The sequence below is a fragment of the Microtus oregoni genome, unplaced genomic scaffold, assembly GCF_018167655.1.
Source record: "Microtus oregoni isolate MIOR12 unplaced genomic scaffold, Mior012 000000F_ref0000247, whole genome shotgun sequence".
Lineage (NCBI taxonomy): Eukaryota > Metazoa > Chordata > Mammalia > Rodentia > Cricetidae > Microtus > Microtus oregoni.
Window position 1 is genome coordinate 31,677,231 of NW_024543059.1, and position 20,479 is coordinate 31,697,709.

Genomic DNA, 20,479 nt, shown 5'->3' on the forward strand with positions numbered 1-20,479 from the left:
TCGAGGGACAAGATGAAATGGGTGTGAACTGGTGAGACTCCTGCACACCAGCCAGTGTCAATTGGGTCATAGAAAGAACACTTTACAAATGTTTGACTCGCTCACACCACAGTTGAAGACCAAGTCCCATTGCATTACAGCCAGGAGTGATGTGAGCCTAGAGCATGAGCCAGGGCTGCAGAATGGAGCCTGTATAGAAGAGATTCTCTTCCATTTGTATTGACTCCACTCCCAGCCATGGAGAATGCTTGCTCTCCTAGGCACACCTGACCAGCCCTCCAACCAGTAACACTTTTGTGATCTCTGACCTCTCCTGCTGCCAATACCAGTCTAGATATGCTGATACCACCAGCCTATTGCTGAGAACCTGTGCCAGGAGACAGCCTGGCTCTCCCCGGTGTGCTAATTTAATTAGGCTGGCTATCCCTGTGCCTGCCATATCAAAATGGACAGTGATGGTCCTCATTCCCAACTCCTCTGATCTCTTCCTTCCAGAGTGTCCCGCCTTCCTGATCCTGTTTCTGATCCAGATGCCCAAACCATACCCTCCCTCACTTTCATCAGAAACCACCTCTCCCACACTCTGCCTCTTCTTGACCCCTGTGGTTTCCTACCCTCGTCTTCTCTGGTGCTCTATAGGGTGAGCCAGGAAGGGCAGAAGTGGAACAGGAAGCCATAGCCATGGTTCTCTGCTCTTTTTCAGATGTCGTTGCTGTCTCAGAGAGATTGTGTGCTGAGTTCCTGAAAACATGGCCATGTCCTCATATAGATCAGTCACCAGAAAAAAAAAAAACAGTCCTAGAGAGACAGGACATGGGCCTCTGTGCATTAACAAAAGATAGAGACTACGATATCATTACCATTAAACAGATCAGCATGACAGTTGCTTCTGAGTTTCAGCATCCTTGGAGTCTTCTTCTGCAGACAGCAATTTCTAGACCTCTGCTGCTTCAGTTCCTTCCCTCCAGGGCCGTGGTTCTCAACCTTCCTAATGCTGTGACCCTTAAGTGCTATTCCGCGTCTTGTGGTGACCCCAACCATGAAATGGTTTTTGCTGCTTCATAATTACAGGTTTGCAACTGTTAGGGAGAGTAATGTCAATATCTGATAGGCAGAATGTCTGATATGCAATCCCCCAAATTGGTTATGACCCACCGGGTGAGAAACACTGTTCTGTGAGCTCCGTCATCTGAAGACGGCTGGTGGCGACGTTCCCTGGAGAAGAGTAGGTGGTAAGCATCCTCCTGTTCCTGGCCCCTGGCAGCAGGCTTGGGAAATGCAGCAGTGAAGCCCGTAGCCATGGGAAGATGACCTGACCAGTTTACTGTCTTCTTCAAGGCTTACTCCACGCTGATTGCACATAAGCCCCTTTCCAGGAATTTGCCCTTGCTTGTCTTCCCCGGAAGTAGCTTCTTTTGTGTCTCCTCATATTCAGTGTGGCATCTTTTTCCTGATTGCTCTTGAATTACAGACACCTAAAATCAGATTTCGTCAGTCTGGTGATGGCCAACCCATTTGGGCCTGGATTGCACCTAGCTTGTCTCCTCCCCTCAACATTGATTAACACATGGTAGTCACTCAGTAAATATTTGTTCGATAAGTTGGGTTGTCTAGGAATTTGAGAGTCTGGAAAATGAGAGCTATGTCAACCACACTAGTGGACATTCATTATGTATTTCATATTAGGCTTATTCCATGATATTGGACCTTTCTTGTATTTGGTTTGTAATGCTACCCGCTGAGTCCTCCTTCACTATCTACGGTTCCCCCAGTGGCCTGGGCCTGTCCCTCCCTCGGATGTGCTTGCCTGGCTATTCTTTGAAAGGCTCCATCCTCCTCTGTCACGCCTAACCTAAAAATCACCTGAGTCTACCTTTACATAAAATAAAATAAATAGGATTGAGGAGATAGTCCATTTGTTCAAGCATGATGCATGCACAAGGGCCTGAGTGTGAGCCTCTAAACCAATTTAAAAAGTAGGAGTGTTGTAGCTAGCTTGAAATCTTAGTGCTGAGGAGACTGGGGATCTCTGGGGCTTGTAAGCCCTCTACGCTAGTTGAATTGGTGAACCCTAGACCAATGAGAGACCTTGTGTCCAAAACCAGAATCAACAGACACTGCCCTCTGGCCCTGTCTCACTCCACAGCTCCAACTGCATCTTGTTTTAGTGAAGCCCAAGGCAAACTCCCCCAGTTCTCCAAGCCAATCTTTCTCTCGGTTCTTCGAGCCTTATGGTCTCTTTATTGGTTGCTGCGGCCTGGCCTGAAATTCACATGATGGATTCTCCATCCCGGATATGGCTTCTTCTGTGACTGACTCATGGCTCCACATGTGAAAAATAGGATATTTCTCTGAAACCCTTGGAAGCAACACCTTTAAACAGTTGTATTGCAGTGGAACAGGGCTGCCACCATTCCTTTTCCTCTAAAGAATGCCTGGGGACCTGGTTTTCCACTCCCTGTGGCCTTTGCCAACAGCCCCTACCAGGTTCGCTACGCTTTCCTATGCTGACTTTTATCATTCCCTATCCATCATGCTCTTACATCCCAGAGGAGACATCACCCCAGCATGGGACAGCTAGCAGCATCACTCCTAAGCAAAGGAATTCGGTTTTTGCTACCTCACAAGGACACAAGCTAATGGAGGGGGTCCTGGGCCTTCTACCATCGGCTTCATGTTGGGCACCTTCCCTTCCCCTTGGTCCTCCAATGTCTGAAAGGAGAAAGGAGCTATTGATTAGTGCACCTGTTAATAGATTTGTTACTTCCTCATAAGGCTGAGCAGACTCAGTGATTTTGAATAAGTAGGCTTTTCTTTTGGCTCCCTAAGCTCCCGACTCAAATTACTTTAGAAAACACCAAAGGCCAAACTTGGAGGTGCTGAGGATGGTGTCAAGAGCAACACCACCCAAAATAAAACCTGGTCCCGAGCCTTCCGACTGTGAATGACAACCGGCTCCTGGTGCAAACCGGAGCTTCTTCTCCTTCCTCATGGCAAACCATGTGAAGCCAGCCTGAAGAGCCTCTGTGAGGAGTGCTAGACTTCATGACTCAGGCGTAGGGAAGCAGGTGGCGGTTAAAGAAAGAATCGAGGGAAACTTTCCTGTTCTGTTAGTTTGGAGAGTTTTGTGCACAGAAGAGACCCCAGTCGACGTTGCCATCAGTTTCCGCGTTGCTATGCCTCCGTGGCTGCTCGTGTTTGGGTTATCGCATGTCACCTCTTTAACAAAAGTCAGCATAGACAGGGTGGTGGTCCATTCCCCAGCAGCTCTGGATTGGCAGCGTCTGACATTTCGGGGTTTCCCAAGGCAGCACTCTACACCTGGTCCTCTTGCTTCCAAGCAGCAGGTACTTTTTGCCATGACCTCTGCCCCCTCACCATTGAGATTTTGGTTGTATATCCAAGCTCTCTCAGTTACATGCTGTGCTTTAGAATATGAGTCACATGTGCCTTAGTTATTTTCCTTGTGGCCATGACAGAATGCCTGATAAAAGTAAAGCAGAGAAGGAAGGGCGTATTCTGGGTGACGGTTTGAGGGCACATTTGATGATGGCAGAGGATCTTGAGGTAATGGTCACCTTGTGTCTATTGCTGAAACAAAGAGGGAGATGAGTTCTTGCATGTGGCTCGCTTTCTTCTTCCATGTATGACCAGCCTAGAGAAGGGTGCCATCCACATATAGGATGTGCCTTTCCTCTCACCCTAATCTAGAAGCTCTGGCCCAGACATGCCCACGGGCTTGTCTCCTAGGTAGTAGAGATCCTGCCAAGTTGGCATTATTAACATCACAACTCTGCACCATGTCAAATGGAAACTCAAGTAGATCATTTTCAAGTCACAGTTTCCGACCCCTTGTCAAACATCTCATAGTCAAAATGCATTTTATCCGCCTTAAAAGTCCCTCTAGCCTTTAAGAGGTCTAACCCCTTCGAGAACAGATGAGCAGAGCCCCCTCTGCACCTGGGCAGTGTCTCAGTACTGCATTTCCTGTACCATAAAAACAAGTTTCAAAGCTGGGCATTGGTGGCGCACGCCTTTAATCCCAGCACTAGGGAGGCAGAGGCAGGCGGATCTCTGTGAGTTCGAGGCCAGACTGGTCTACAAGAGCTAGTTCCAGGACAGGAAACAAAAGCTACAGAGAAACCCTGTCTCGAAAAATCCAAAAAAAAAAAAAAAAACAAGTTTCATGCTTCTAACAGTCGAGGGCACAGAATAAATGTTCCCTTTCTGAAACGTGGAGATGGGAACATAGCAAAGACATATCAGACCAAAGCAGGACCCAGATTAAGCAGGGCAAATGGGAAATCCCACAGCTCAGTGTTAGGTATCTGAAGCTCCTGATGGAGCCATCTGAGGTCCAACAGGTTTGCATTGCCTCACCCTCCAGCTCTGTAATCCTGTGGCACTTGTGACCTCTTCCCCAGGTCAGCTCTACTCCTCACATGCAACACTCCTCTGGTGCCATCCCGGGGTCCTGACATGCAACCCTCCTCTGCTGCCATCCCGGGGTCCTGACATGCAACCCTCCTCTGCTGCCATCCCGGGGTCCTGACATGCAACCCTCCTCTGCTGCCATCCCAGGGTCCTGACATGCAACCCTCCTCTGCTGCCATCCCGGGGTCCTGACATGCAACCCTCCTCTGCTGCCATCCCGGGGTCCTGACATGCAACCCTCCTCTGCTGCCATCCCGGGGTCCTGACATTACCACCATCCTATCACTTCCATCAAAACTTGGGCTTTTCCTTCATGCCATGGACCCTGAGGCCTTCATCTATGGATGTGACTTCAGTAGCCATCTGAGACTTTGGCTTAAGCCTCCGTTCCTTCTTTTGTTTCGGTGTTTTTTAATTAGGATCTCATTATGTACTCCTTCCTATTTCGCTGGCATTGCACCCTTTATGTAAACCAGACTAGCCTTAAACTCTTGTTGACTGCCTCTGCATCTCCAGTGCTGAGATTATGTGAGCACCACCATGTCTGGCTTTCATCCTTCCGTTTTTCGTGTATGTATAACAAGTAGCATATAGACTACTTGCTGACCTTGGGGCATATTACCACAGGTGGCTGCGTTTGATCAGGGTAGCCCTTCACCAGCTTGCTCAGGTTAGTCTCACTTGATAAATTTGGGGTTCCGCAAGAGGTTTTCTTCAGTGGGTGGGGTTCTGCTTTCAAGAGTACCTTCCCAGCTACCCCAGTACTGAGAGGGTGGCTGGTTCTGACTGGGGCCCATTCTTCTCAACAACTGCATTCTTCCTGTTGGAAACTTTAACCTCCTTTCCTGACAATGGGCACATCTTCTCATTCCCTCTACTTGTTGCTGTTTGTCATTGCCTACCTGGAAAAGAATAGTGAACACTAGCCTGTATTGAAAGTCCCTCTGCCAAGCCATTGACTTTTGAGTTCAACTTCCCTCAAGCCGGAGTGTGAGTATAACCTGAATGGCCCCCAGCCCAGTTCTCAATAGAGTCTGTATTCCCCTGTGAATCTGCATGGGCTCACCCTCTGCTCTCTCAGAATTCCCACCAGGACAGTCTGATCAGCTCTGTTTATAGTGTCCTAATGGTTTTGTAGCTCAGTGTTCCAAACTCCCACATGCTTCCCATAGACGGGATCCAAAGACCTACAGTCCACATGATCAGACTCATATGAGCAATGGCCCCACTTCTATTTTTCATGGGTTTAGATGTATTTTTTTATTAATTCATTGAGCATTTCATACCTGCATACAATGTATTTTGACTTATCCATACACTTCCCTTATCCTCTCCAACCTCTTCCGAAATTTGTGTCTTTTAAAAAGGTAACCCTAGGAGTTTGTTCTGTCCTCCCCAGAGGCTAATGAGGGTGGGTCTGACCCCAACTTAACAGGTGGCCCCACTTCTCAATCCTCATTTTATATGATAGAGAGGTATTTTTTTTTCCTATATCGACATGCCTGACAGAAACCCTCTTCAGGAAGAAAGGGCTTATTTGGGTTCACATTGGAGCATACAGTACTGAATGACAGCCAAAGTTTGATGGCAAGGGTTGTCATACTCGCAATTAGGAAGCGTAGAGATGAATGGCTCTTCTCAGCTCAGCTTTGCATTTCCATTCAGCTCAGAATCCCACCCAACCCGTGGAACGGTGCTACCCACATTTAGAGTAGGTTGTTCCACTTCCGGCTATCCAATCTGGAAGCTCCCCTACGTAATACCCAGAGTTCCCCCCCCCCCGGTGGTCTAGATCCTGTCAGGTTGACAGTGTTTTCCATCACAAGATGCTCAGGTATAGGAAAGGCGACCTATTGGCAGATGGCTGCTAGTGAAAGAGTAACCAAAGGAGGGACACACCCTACCATGGGGGCCACATAAGAACACCAATGGAAGTCCAATGGTGGAGAACAAAGGTCACCTCTAAGCAGAGCCCTTTAATGTTTCATAAAAAGGACAGATAAAGGCAAACATCCTAGAATTGTTTAATTGCAAGGCTCCTAATGGTAGAGGCTCTTCGCAGTCATCTGGCACCTAGAGCTAGGTCAGTAGCCATTGTGAATTGTTAGCTGCTGTAAACAAGCTCCATAGAGGAAGAGCAAGGGATGGGCTCTGGATCCATTGGCTTGGATATAAAAGATGTCCTAACTCTCACGCTAGCCCTGGATGTTGTCCACTTTGTGTAATTACTGAATAACCCTGGGAGATCAGCTCCCCCAGCTCAGCGGGGCCCCAGATGTCCAAACATGCAGAAGCTAAGATCCATGGTTTCATGAACTTGGTAGCCCCCGGGCACATGAGACTAGGCTGGCTTTCGCTGTGTGATGCTTGCATCCGGGTCCCTGCTCCTCAGCCACTTGTGTGGGGTCCCGTTCCGCTGCCCTCCTCATATACTTACAAATATGTAAGGGCTGGAAACTGACAGCTCCCAGTTTTGCCACGCTCCCTGCCTGCTCAGCCAGCTTCCCAGGGCCTAGGTTTAGGGACATCTTCTTCATGAAAATCTCTGATTTGTGATGGGGACGGGAGTGAGCATCCATCTAGGAAGTCCTAGGCTCAGAGATCTACCCCTGGATGTTCTTGGAAAAATTTCCTGCTTCTCATGTATTCCCTCTTCATTAGAATCCAGATAAAATCCAGGACTCTGGCACACATAGGCTTGCCCTTTTTCCTCTGCCCTCTGCTTTTCCGGCCAAGGACCATTTGTTTCTCTGGAGTGTTACACATCCAGGCCTGCTTTCTGACCCTGCGCTGTACCTTCATTCCAGAATTTGTATTTTGCTTAGGGTTGGTTAGTATGTGTGAGTTTTCTTGAAACCACTTGCTGGCACATCTGGGCAGGACAGGTTGATATCTGAACTTTATCATCTTTAAGCATAACGCATATCATTTATGTGTTCACATGAAACAGACTATACCCCTCGGAGAGCTGCCGTGTGAGGTAGTAGGCTTATGTTATCCCCGGTGGTCCAGGATAGGCTCTAAAACTGGTTTGCTTCTCACCTTTCACTGCCCACAAGATGAGTGTGTTTACAGACCTGACCAAGGAGCATGTGGGATGTACCTACATGCCTCCAGGTTTTCAGGGTCCAGAACGTCCTGTGACTCTCGCCATATTTTCTGATGTCTACACCTATGTGTATTTATGCAGTGTGTATGTTCTTGTTTTTCTGTGGGGGCATTTGGGGTGCCTTCGTCTCTGCCAACTGAATTAACTGTTTTGCCATCAAAAACAACCAAAAGCAAAAATGGCTTTATAGTTCCCTGGGTGGGTGCTGGCTGATTTCATTGGTTGCCCGAGGCAGTGCGGTGGTCTCCTTCCAAGTTCTGCTGTGACTTAGGCTTCCCTAGTTCCCATGCCATCATGTTATCTCCAGGTGAGACTGTGGCCCAGTTAATGTCTAGCAAGGGTGAGCTAAGAGGAAAAGAACATGTGGAAGTCAGGCACCGAGCTCTCCCACAGGCCACTTTAGCTCCAGGGGATGTCGCTGGAAGGCATGCATGTTTATGGTCTTTGCAAGGGCAGAAGAAAGCAGCTTCAACTGCAGAGATGGCTTTAGAGATAGAGTCCACCCACACAGCTTGGTTAAACTGCTATCTGGTTGGTGGGAAACGTGGACCTAGGGAGTCAACCAAGTTCCTTGCCAACCATCTGATTTTACAGTAATGCTTTCTTACCTTTTCTTTCTGTATGGTTGTCTCAGAACGCCACCCGTCTGGTGCCCTTAACGAAGTAAAGTAAAATTTCCTATGTATGCCATACTCTTCTTACATTGTGCTTCCTGAACTCAGTGTTTGCATTCCCAAGGAAGTGTCTGGTGCTCTGCCCGTTTCCAGGAAGTGGGATTCAGCCTGGACTTGTCGTTGCATGCAGGAGTTACACCTGTGTTGAGCACAAACTAATTTTCTTTCTTTTCTTTCTCTTCCTCCCAGGACTATACCTTAACTATGTATTTTCAACAATATTGGAGAGATAAAAGGCTCGCCTATTCTGGGATCCCTCTCAACCTCACGCTTGACAATCGAGTGGCTGACCAGCTCTGGGTGCCCGACACATATTTCTTAAATGACAAAAAGTCATTTGTGCACGGAGTGACAGTGAAAAACCGCATGATCCGCCTCCACCCTGATGGGACAGTGCTGTACGGGCTCAGGTCTGTCCGCTCTGCAGGGCCGCTGTACGGGCTCAGATCTGTCTGCTCTGCAGGGCTCAGGTCTGTTCTGCAGGGCCCAGGTCTCTCTGCTCTGCAGGGCCAAAGCAAGGGCTCAGGTCTGTCCGCTCTGCAGGGCCTCTGTACGGGCTCAGGTCTGTCTGCTCTGCAGGGCCTCTGTATGGGCTCAGGTCTGTCCGCTCTGCAGGGCTCAGGTCTGTTCTGCAGGGCCCAGGTCTCTCTGCTCTGCAGGGCCAAAGCAAGGGCTCAGGTCTGTCTGCTCTGCAGGGACCATTTTGAAGTTGTGGGGTACGCTGGCAGTGAGATTCTCCTTAGATTAGCTGATAAATATCCACGAGACATTCTAAGCTTTGCAGAAAGGAAACCCTCATCCCTGGAATATTTGGTGTATTACTGTTCTTATAAGAGTCACCAAAAGTTACAAAGCAGCCTTCTTGGATAGTTTGTGTATAATTGGGTTGCCATCTCTGAGAACACAGATTCCCATATCAGAAAGCACAGAGACCTGTAATTAATATTCCCCTGACACTTGAAAGGCTTAAATAGTTGTTTTCCCAAAGCGAGCTGCACTGCTTAATTAGAAGGCATCTATTGTGCAGATTTAAGGTATAGTCTCAGCTGTACTCTATGGAGGCAATGCCGAGAGCCCGACACAGGAGGCAGAGATTTCTCCAGGGCTTACGATGGAGTCAGCTACCTGAAAGCCAGGCTACCCCCTGAGTTGCACAGAGGTGGCCCAGGACTTCCCTGCTAGGAAATGACCCAATCTTCCTATGATGCTCCACCCTGCTGTTTTATAATTGTATGTTATCAATTTGCTGAACAACATTCTCAAGTCCTGTTTCTGCATGGATTTTGTGCTGATTTTGCTGCTGGGCTGCTGTTGTTTGGTACGGATGTGTGGATGCACCTGTCTGACTTCCGTGATGTTATGGGTTAAAAGTGGCCTTGAGGCCTTCTGGGAAGTGGCCGACAGTTTTGAATGAAACATTATGAGGGTCTCTTGGAGGAAGTCCTATCTCAACTTGCTGTGAGTGCAGGACTTTTTCAGAAGACTCCAGTAGTTTTAAAAGTAAAACACCAACCCGAATGTGCTAAAATCTACCTCCTGTGGTGGGTAGAGTCTCTGGATTGAATAGAGGAGATTGTTTAGCTTAGTCTTAACTAGAAAATATTGAATGTCTTCTTTAACCAACCACAATATTGTAGCCAAAGTAGGGATTTCTGCCAAATCAGACCTTTCTAAGTAGAAGGGAATATTAGTGCATGTGAATGGAACTGTGATGGTGTCTCACCGGAGTCCAGTCTGATGTTCTGTGGCCAGGTCGAGCAGTTTATACTTTTACCCCACAGTGAGACATTTGGTTCCAGCATAAGAAGTCATGATAGTGCGTTGCTCTCGCCGGAAGAGCACCTACCCTGACACGACCATTCCCTCACCAAAGTTGGCCGGCTGTGTGTGTGTATGCCCTATTTGTCCACACGTGTGGATGTGAGTGTAGGGACCTGAGTTCATGTCTGTGTGTGCATACAGATATGTGTCCGTAAAGCAGGCAAACTGGGTAGGAATAGCAAAGAAAATCACTGACATTTTGCCTTTTTAAAACAAAGCATGCTTTTTGGGTTCTCTTCCTTGTTTTATTTTTTTATTTTTCATTTAAAAATATTTTCCTCATGGTCCCTCTTTTTTTTATTTTGCATGTACTTATTTTGGGTGTGTATTCATTCAAGGAGGGTAGGCTACCTGGAGGAATTGCCTCTCTCCTTCCACCCCGTGGTTATCCAGAACTAAACTCAGGTTTCAGGCTTGCTGCCTAACGTCTTTCCCCATGAGTTGTTTTGCTGGCCCTGCATTCTTTCTTTTTTTCTTTATTTTTTTTGACGGAAGTAAACTCTATCAATTTGCCTTTGGTAAAATCAAAGGACTGTAACTTTGGGGAATAGCTTACGTAACATGCACACAAGTTTAGGAATTTCATTTCAAGGTGTCAAATTCCATGCCAAACAAAAGGGAAGAGTACAAAATAGAAAACCAACCGAACAAAGAGGAAACTGTTTTCTAAAATTGTAGCTTTGCGTCACACTTGGCCTACAAAGTAAGTACTGCTGCAGTAATAAGTCAGGAGACCTTTCATGATAGCCTTGCACAGCAATCTAACCATCACCGTTTGGTTAACTTTCCATCAGTTTCCTGAAGTCAGGAAGCAGCTTCCCTTGCAGCCTTTTTCCCCCAGGAACGATTGTCTCATGCTTCTCGATCTTCATGGAGTTTCTCCTATTTCTATAATAATTCTTCACATTGCTGAGGACCTCCACAAGCCCCCGTAAGTCCAGACTGAGCAGCCTATCCTATGTATATAATGACTGCACAGTTGGCTTCTGGCTTCTTAGAAGTTGGCTAGCCTATGCATTCTCTAATGCAAAACAGTACGTCTTCACAGAGTTTAAGGAGCTTTTGAACAAAAATCACGTTAATAATTAAAGATGCTGATTAATGTTTAAAGTTCACATAGACACATTTCCATCCTGTGCTACCCTGTGACGTATATTCCAGCCTTTCATAGAGAAAAACGTAAATTTTTCTCCATAAAAATAAGGTGGTGTCAGCCTCACCCTGTCCTCAGCCCTTCTCTCTCTGATTGCTACTTTTGCTGAATGGCAGTAGGAAGATAGCAAGCCAGAGCTAAGTCAACATCTCAAACCTGAATGATACACTGTATCTCTTGGTAAATAGGATCAGACGCTCCCCAGTTTTTAGTATTGTGGCATCTTTATCAACTCATCAGAAGTTGAACACAATGTAATTATAATCCATAGAATCTTCCAAGCCTACAGCATGTCGGTGCCCAATGGGACAGTGGACATTTCATGTCTTTGTCTGGAGCTTGAGGTTGACTAGGAACTGTGGATTCTACTGATGCCCAGCAATGTAACAAGGGCTCCTAAAAAAAAGAGCAAGATTCAAAGTCCAAAGTCAGTTTTCTCCTGAAGACCCTTTGCTTTTACATAGGAACACCAGAAAGCTGAAACTGACCCTCTCCATCAGCGGTGTCTGTTCTGTGTGTGGGAGACTGCGCCAGTCAAACGCCCCATAGTCCTGGCTTGCTGTCTCCATCCTCAGGAGGCACCGCTGCTAGAGTCCCACCCAGAAGAGGGCGCTTCCCTCCTGGTGGCTGTCAGTTAGAATGATTGCACCTGAGCTCACTGTTGGACCCTGAGCTCTTTCTTCAGCCCAGCTAGTGCCTGCACTGGTGATCAGCCGCTACTTTTGAGTTTCTGAGTTTCTTTTCCTTCACATAGAGCCATGGTGCACCAGGATCAAGGGGGCTTCGGCATTTTCCGGGAAAGAGAAAACTCTTTGGCTATAGACCAGAGGCAGCATACATTAATACCTCAGCTCGGTCTCGTTCTGGGAAAGCATTGATTTTTCACTCTGCTGATGGTCTGGCCCACAACTTCCCGAGAACAGTAATGAAAGGTCAGTGGTACTGGGAACTGTTTCATGAGTTCCTTAGTGGTCACTGACTTGGGCACAGCGGACTGACTCCCTTGGCAGACTGAGCCTCTAGCATAGGCAACGTGCTGTGATGCTAGGGGAATCTGTGGATAAAGGCATAATGCTGTTCTGACAGGAATGCACCTTTAAAGTTTGCTTTGGGCACTCCTGCCTTTCAGGGTATCAGAAAGGTCTTAGCTGCCAAGGGCTCCTGGACTCAGGGGCCGTTAACCACCCCTGTCTGCCCAGCTTCTCTACTCTGCCCTGCTGTCTGTCAGACAGTGGCGACGTCTTCCCTCTCCATCTTCTCTGCCTTCTTTTCAATGTCTGGATCCTCTTGAAATATCTTACTTTGCCCCATTAAACATTGTGCTGTTCTGTGCTGTAGGTTAATAAGGAAATTACAAATATAATGCCACTTGCCCTATAACACACTGAAGTTGAATGGTGGTCATCAAAGCACAGTAGCATATTTTGATGGGAAATATAAAAATATTTTGGACAATACACTATAATGTTCCTACCTGATGATAAAAGCTACTGCTGAGAATTATTAATGTAACTATTCCTGTGGTTAAAAGTTTGAATGCATCGTTGAATCAAACCTAAAGTAGATTTGAAAAGATCCAAATTGAGACTTATGATTGATTCAGAATTTTATTTTAAAGCTATTATTTTTTATGGTCCCTTAGTCAACTCTGTTTACTGCAGAGAAGATCTGAGCTTCATGAGGTATTGGGAATGTCAACATGTTGGGGTCTCCACTGAACCAGGCCTTCATGTTCACCTGGTTTTCAGGATTTCTCTGCTATGCCATGCCCGTCCTCAGCAGCTCTCTGAAGTGTGGAGGAAGAATCTATGATCTCCTCACCCTTGCAGCTCTCAGGCTTCCCAAACCACTGCTCTGTTGATTGCACCGCCAAGCTTGTTGGCCAGTTCAGGATGGACACTCCCCGCTGTGAGCCACGTCAGCCATGACCTTTGTGTGTAGTGCTATTTTATTTTTAATTTTTTCTAGGAACAGGGAACCCTTCAGGCTTTCCTCTTTCACGAGCTGGAAGCTTACCCAGGAGGTGTTTTGCCCTCTGCACACCATTCCCATTGTTGTCGTGCAGCCTCGGAAATCAGGATGTCAGGATGTCACTCCCTAGTGGCTCCTCTCTCCTTAACATCACATCCTCTCTTTCGGCCTGCGCATTGGCTGCAACAGAAGCTCCCTAGTGCTCTTCTTCTCTCCAAACCGTACCTTTTGTATTTCTTTATGTCCCACGTTCTCTTTTTCATTTTAGATCTGCCTAATAGTTATCAGTCACAACCAACCCACAGACTCAGCATTATACTCGCTCTGCCAAAGAAATCAGTCCATTGCTTTTATTTAGGGCAGCCAGCCTTGGGCAAGGTCTCAGGAAAAGGACAGAAGGCATCACTTGCCAAAATGTCCCATGACTGACCTCTAGCCCAGTTCCCAATATTTAAATCTGAATCCTCTATCTTCTACATTGCTCTCAGCACAACCGTCTTCCAGGCTCCAAAGAGACTGAGCTGTTAAGCTGTGTTCATGGCAAAAAAATAGGCTTTTTAGTTCAAGATTTCAAAGTCCTTCACATCTGCTCCACAAATCCAAATGGTCAGGTTCTTCACAACAGCGAGTCTCCAGTACCTATTTCTCTATTAGTTATTCTTGAATTGCTGTAATAAGACATCATGAGTTTATTTTGCTTTAGATCCAAAGGGAAAGTCCAGAATGGCAAGGGAAGCCTGGAGACAGGCAGCCAAGAGCAGGAAGCTAAGAGATTACATCTTTAGTCATAAATACAAAGTGTAGAGAGGAAATTAGAAGTGGGGGTAAGGCTATAAACATTCAAAGCTTGCCCCCCAAAACAGTTCTTCCAAAAAAAAGCCACACCTCCAAAAGGTTCCATAACCTCCCCCAAACAATGCCACCAACGGGTCACCAAGTATTCAACTACATGAGACTTTTGTCATTCAAAACACCACAGTATAGAAAATCATCTAGCCCCACTAATCTCGTATTGCTAATAATTTAGTGAACACTCTTTTTTTGGGGGGGATTTTTTTTTCAAGACAGGGTTTCTCCGTGGCTTTTGGTTCCTATTCTGGAACTAGCTCTTCTAGACCAGGCTGGCCTCGAACTCACAGAGATCCTCCTGCCTCTGCCTCCCGAGTGCTGGGATTAAAGGCGTGTGCTACCACCGCCCGGCTTAGTGAACACTCTTAACCATTTTAGTTTAATACTTACATTGTTTATTGTAGTGAGTTTTTCTTCATTTAAAATAGTTTTTTTTCTCTTTTTCCTCCCTGCTCCAAAGGAGCAATGAGCTGACAGAGTATGGTTCCCGCTCATTCTCCTATGGCATGGGTGCTGTCTGTGCTCACCATCTAGGGTGGTGGTACCTTCCAGTTAGGGTAACTAATATGTATTCTTTTGATTCCCAGGTAGGGAAGGGTGTGCTGTGGTGTGCTGTGGTGTATGTGTCTGTGTGTGTGTGTGTGTGTGTGTGTGTGTGTGTGTGTGTGTATGTAGAGAGAGAATGTATTAAGTAGTTTCCAGAAATTGTATTAAACACTGAAATATGGCAAGTAAAAACACAGTAGTTTACATGTATATTTAACCACTATTAAAATGACGCCCATTGCAAGATAAATTTTTAAATGTCAGAAGTAGATATTATTCCTTCATGCTGTGTTCCTATGACTCTTTTCTGTGACTGTTATAAATTAATTTTCCATCTTTATTCATTTTTAAATGTTTATTTTTATTATACATTAACAATTTATAATCACATCTACTTAAGGAGTAAAAATTGATGTTATGATTTATGCATACCGTGTGGAATAATTGAATCAAACTAGGTATCACATTCCTCCTTAAATATTTAATCTCTCTTGTGGTGAGTAAACTTGAATTTTCCTTTTAGGAATTTATTTAGCAATTATGAACTATACAGTACACGCTCGTTCTCCATGCTGAGCAGCAGGTTTGAGAAACAATCTTCCTCTCTGAGTTTTTATAGCCTTTTATTGTTATCATCTTCTTCCTTCTTCTCCCAGTCTTTGCCAGCCACATTCTGCCATCTGCTTCTGGCTTTGACTGCTTTAGATACTGCATGCACATCACAAGAGTCAGTTTCCTATGCCTGGTGTGTTTGGAACAGTGTAATGTTCTCCATTTACGTCCACGCTGTCACAAAGGACAGAGCCTCCATTGCTGTGGTACCTAGACAGTATGACATTGTTTATACTACACTTTTTTCTCTGCTAAAGTGTTGGTGGGTAGTTTGGGTGATTCCCTAATTCCACAATGTAGACAATGTTGCACTCAGCATGGGAGTGTAGATATTTCTTAGACAAACTGACTTAAAATCTGTGGGGTAATAGCTCATATTTTTATTTTGTTCTTCAGTGATTTGAAAACCCTGTATACCACTTTTTATAATGGCTATGCTAATTTACATTGTCACCAACAGGGTACAGGGTACTCTTTTCTCCCTCTCCTGGCCGATACTTCTTCCTGATTTTCTTGGTAGATATCCTTACATGTGTGCAATGGTGTCTTACTATGCTGTGAACTTCGTATTATAGGTGATTCTGAGAATTTTTCATATGCCTGCTGGCCATGTCCCTGCCTTATTTCAAGAAATGTCTCCTTTAAATATGAATGTAAACACCCCTAAAAAGTTCCTTCCCCTAAGTTTTCTGGCTTTCAATAATCTGACTTCTGTTCAAATTCATGATGTGTAGAAATTTCCAGAACACATGACCCAAGTTATTGAAATTTCTGAAAGAATTACTTTAGAGACTTGGTAGTGTAGAGTCTGCACATCTGTGTGTGTTGTGTGTCACGTACAGTCTATAAAATGTTCCAGTATACACATCGATGCTTTCTGATTTCCTTTGTGTTTCAATATTATTAACCAAGATTTTTCTTTCTGCATGCTCTGTAATAGAGTATATGATATAGGGTTACTTATTCATAAGAAGGCCAATATTATTTTAAATATTGGCATGCAAATATATCCTTCATGTGGAAATACTTTGAGCAGATTTTTCTCTTTTCTATTAGTTCTTTGAGAATTTTGTACAGTGTATTTTGATATTTACTTATATTTGATTCTTCCAAGTGTGTCTTCCTTCTGTAGAATCACTCAACTTTGTGTCCTTTAAAAAACCAATCAAGTCCAATTCATGCCCCCCATATATTCTTAGTGTGTGGCCTTCCATTGGAGCGTGGTCAAACTACCAGGGGCTATATTCTTAAGGAAAATTGATTGTCCCTCTCCCAGCAGCTAAAAATATCCAACAGCTCCTCCGATAGGGGTGAGACTTCATTGCCACCTCTCCTCTCGATGATGAACTTTGGTCTGGTGCCCAGAAAGCACCGTTTGAGGGCGGCTATCTGCGTTCTCTGCCTTTTACAACTGTTCCACTTTATATTCCACAGTGATTCCTGAGCCTTTGGAGGAGAGTTATGATATGGATGCCCCATTCAGGGCTGAGAATCCTGCTGTCTTTTATTTCCTGGACCTTGATCAGTTGTGGCTATCTGTGTTAATCTCCATCTACTGCAAAATGGAGCTTCTCTCCTGAGGGTGGAGTGTTGCCTTAATCTATAGGCATAGGTATAGGACTCAGGTAATACTGTGCCCACTGTGCCCAGTTACTAGAATAAAACTCTGTGGCCTATGGCCTGATGGGTCCCAGGTTCTTATTCTGATTGTTGTACCAGGCATGGGTTTCTTAAGGCCATGTGGAGCTGGCCTTAAATTCAATCACACTATTGCCATCTCACCCCACGATGTTCCTGCCATGATACACCAGTGGGCATATTTTGCCCAGGAGGTCATCGCTGTAGCTGGCAGTGTTGACAATTGGAAGATTCACAGTTCCTTTATGCCCTGGTACTATATGCAGCACCTTTCAGCACTGTGAAAGTTAGCCAATGGGGGAGAAGCTGCCAGGTGAATGCCAGCTTGATTTCTTCATGTTCTAGGACTCAAGTATGTGGTATATTCAAAGCTATGGATAAATTCTAGAGGGTAATCGATAGCATTGACTAGCCTGTAAAGTTGGGGTCTATGAGGCCTCCACAAACTCCAAGAGTCGCCCATTTTTCATACTAGGGTCTTTGTTAGCCTGTGGGTTCTAGTTAAGGACATTGCTACCCTATTATAATGTAACACCAGTTTAACTTGTGTGATGTGTGTGTGCGTGTGTCTGCATGATTAGGAAACTTCTACCATTGTAGGTTTTTATATCTTTCAAAAAGTCTTTAGTGTCCTTTAGCCCTCCCAGAGTCTCTCCTTTATTCTGACTGCCAGCCCAGCCTAGTTGAAGCCTTCCTGTTCCGTCACCCCCTTTACTTCATTATGTTACTGTGTTCTATCTTCTTTGAAAGCACACTGTATGGCTCCTTTACCAATTAGCTGGGCATTGTGGGTATTCCAAAAGAAACACACATATCTGACAAATCAAAGCTGACATCCATAGATAAGAGAAAACATGGGATGTTAGTCTTTCTGGCCCTAACTTACCTCATACAGACTGATGTTGTAAGCAGCTGTGGTGAGCTGCTTTCCCGCCTAGCTCTGAATGGCTAGCTTATGCCCCGAAATAATTACACGGAAACTGTATTCTTTTAAACAGTGCTTGGCACATTAGTTTTAACCTCTTATTGGCTAGCTCTTACATATTGATCTAACCCATTTCTAATATTCAGTGTAGCACCACGAGCTGGCTTACCAGGAAAGATCTTAACCTGCGTCTGTCTGGAGTCAGAGAATCATGGCGACTGCCTGACTGGGCTTCTTTGTCCCAGCATTCTGTCTGTCTATTCTGCCTACCTAATTTTCTGTCCTATTAAAGGGCCAAGGCAGTTTCTTTATTAACCAATGAAATCAACACAAAGCAGAAGACTCTCCCACATCAGACTGATGCTTTATCTATTTATTTGAGAATTTCATAATTTTGTTTTTCTTAGCAAGCAGATAGCATTCAGTAGTGACAATACACCCTATTTTCATTATCCATTTATCAGCTGATGGAATTCAAGGCTGTTTTTCTTTCATGGGTGTTATGAGAACAGCAATGAACATGAATGAGCAGCTATCTCTACAATGGGTCAGAGAGTCTTTTGGGTATATGCCCAAGAGTGGCATAACTGTGTGGTAGGTCTTTTTTTCTCTTTCTGAAGGATCTTTTATTTCCTTTGTGGCCATCCCGAGTTGTACTCCCACCATCAGTGACCAAGTGTCCCCATCCCCACATGACAGCATTGTTTGTCATTTGTCACTAGATCTTAGACGTTCTGGCTGGGATAAGATGAAGTCTCAAAGCAGTTTTAATTTGGATGTCCTTGATGAATAAGGATGTTGAACATTTTCCCAAAATGTTTCTCAGCTGTTTATATTTCATCTTTTGAGAACTCTGTATTTAGTCCTGTGCTCCTTTTTAGTTAGGCTGGGTTGTTGTCGTTTTTATTTTGTTTTGTTTGTTTTTTGATGTTTAGATTCTTGAGTTCTTTATGTAATATAGATACTAACTCTCTCTGGGATGCATAGAGGATATTTTTTTTATCTCCATTCTATAGGCAACTGATTTGCTTGAGTGACCGTGTCCTTTGCTGTACAGACCCTTTTTAGCTTGACAAAATCCCATTTTCTAATTTTTGGTGTTGATGCCTGCATTGTCAGGGTCCTGTTCAGAAAGGTTATTCCTGTGCTAAGTAGTCTAGCTGAGTTTCCTACGGCGTCCTCTGTCAGACTCAGGGATCAGATCTTCAGTTGAGTTCTTGATCAGTTGGAGTTGGGTTTTGCGAAGTCTGAGAAATAAAGAAGTGTCCACTTTTCTTCTTCAGCATGGAACTTACTCAGTTTGACGGGTACCATATTTTTGAGGAGGGTGTTTTTTTCCTCCCATGTGTATTTGTGGTTTCTTTATTTAAAAACATATCTTTAGGACTGTGGGCTGGTGTGGCAGTCCTCAGTTCTATTCCACTGTTGAGTGAGTCTGTTTTGGGTCAGTACCTTGCTGTTTCATTACTATCACTCCATAGTATAACTTGAAATATTGGGTGGTTTTTGTTTTAGTGTGTGTGTACCAAAATTAGATTTATTTTCATTCCTAAAGGCTTATCAGGTTTTCTTGTGAAAGTCTCTGGCTCAAGAAATCTGTTCCAACATGTTAAAATGTTGACACTATTTTCCCCCAAAGTTTGGGAACAGCCACACTACGCAGGTCATACTGCATAGATTGTAGGTGAAGCTTTCTGCCTGTTTTATCTGCTTTTCACACTTCTGCTGTAGAGTTGGTGAGGATACTACCTTGAATTTCCCTACCGTGTTTAGGGTCTACTTCCTGTTTTCCTATCTGTCTTGAAAATTCATGTTTTTCAGAAAAATGTTTTAGTTTGGATTTTCTAATCAATTATTATCATGAAGACCATATCGCTTTTTGTATTCTTGGTTATTTTTTTTTGAGGTGCCAAAATATGTTCCTACAAGTCCCAGAAACCTTCAATATGGTTTAGGATTGATGCCTTGGCACAAAGCAAGCTTGACGGCATGGCTACGGCATGTACCCTTGCACAGCCAGTCTGAGAGGTGTGGTGACAAGAAAGGACGCGATTCTCACTCACCGCACCCTATAATCAAATTCAGAACTCCCAGCAGAAGGCCAACAATGGAGAAAAAACATTTTTCCCTCAAAGGAACACAATGAGTTGGCAGCTACTTAGACATGGAGTCTGCTAGATAAAACTTTAAACCATCCATCTTAGCGTACCCAATGAGAGATAAGCGGAAAGATGAGCACAGAACTGAGGAAATGACGGCTGTCACTGAAGGACATGCACACAACTGATTAGGAAATAGAGATTATAAAAAGAGAGCAAACAGAAATTCTAAGCGCCACCGGTTAAAGTGATTGGTTGACTAACAGGTTCAACCGTAGATTTGAACACAGAGAAGAAAGACTACGTAGACTTCAAAAGAGGACTATTAAAGCTGTTGAATATGAGGGACGGGAAATAGGAAGAAAGAAGAAAAGCTAACAGAGCCCAATAAACTTCTGAGAAAGCAATAGTAAATCAAAATTTATAGGAATCCTAGGCAATGAGAGTGAGAGCTAAAGAGAGAGAGAGAGAGAGAGAGAGAGAGAGAGAGAGAGAGAGAGACTAACTTCTGAAGAAATAATGACTAAAGGCATCACCAATCTGATGGATGATATAAATGTACAAATCCAAGAATCTCAGTGAACTCACATAAAGATAGGATCCTATAAAGATAGATCCAGAAAGATCTTTAATGAGACACATTGTAAC

General features: G+C 44.6%; 1 protein-coding gene across 1 annotated transcript in view; it reads left to right on the plus strand.

The window, feature by feature from the left end:
• Positions 1-20,479, plus strand: part of Gabrb3 (gamma-aminobutyric acid type A receptor subunit beta3) — a 237,265-nt gene that overhangs the window by 170,345 nt on the left and 46,441 nt on the right. The window contains exon 4 of the mRNA XM_041649783.1: positions 8,407-8,627. Within this exon, the coding sequence (XP_041505717.1) occupies positions 8,407-8,627 (221 nt within the window). The remainder of the gene's footprint in view (positions 1-8,406; positions 8,628-20,479) is intronic.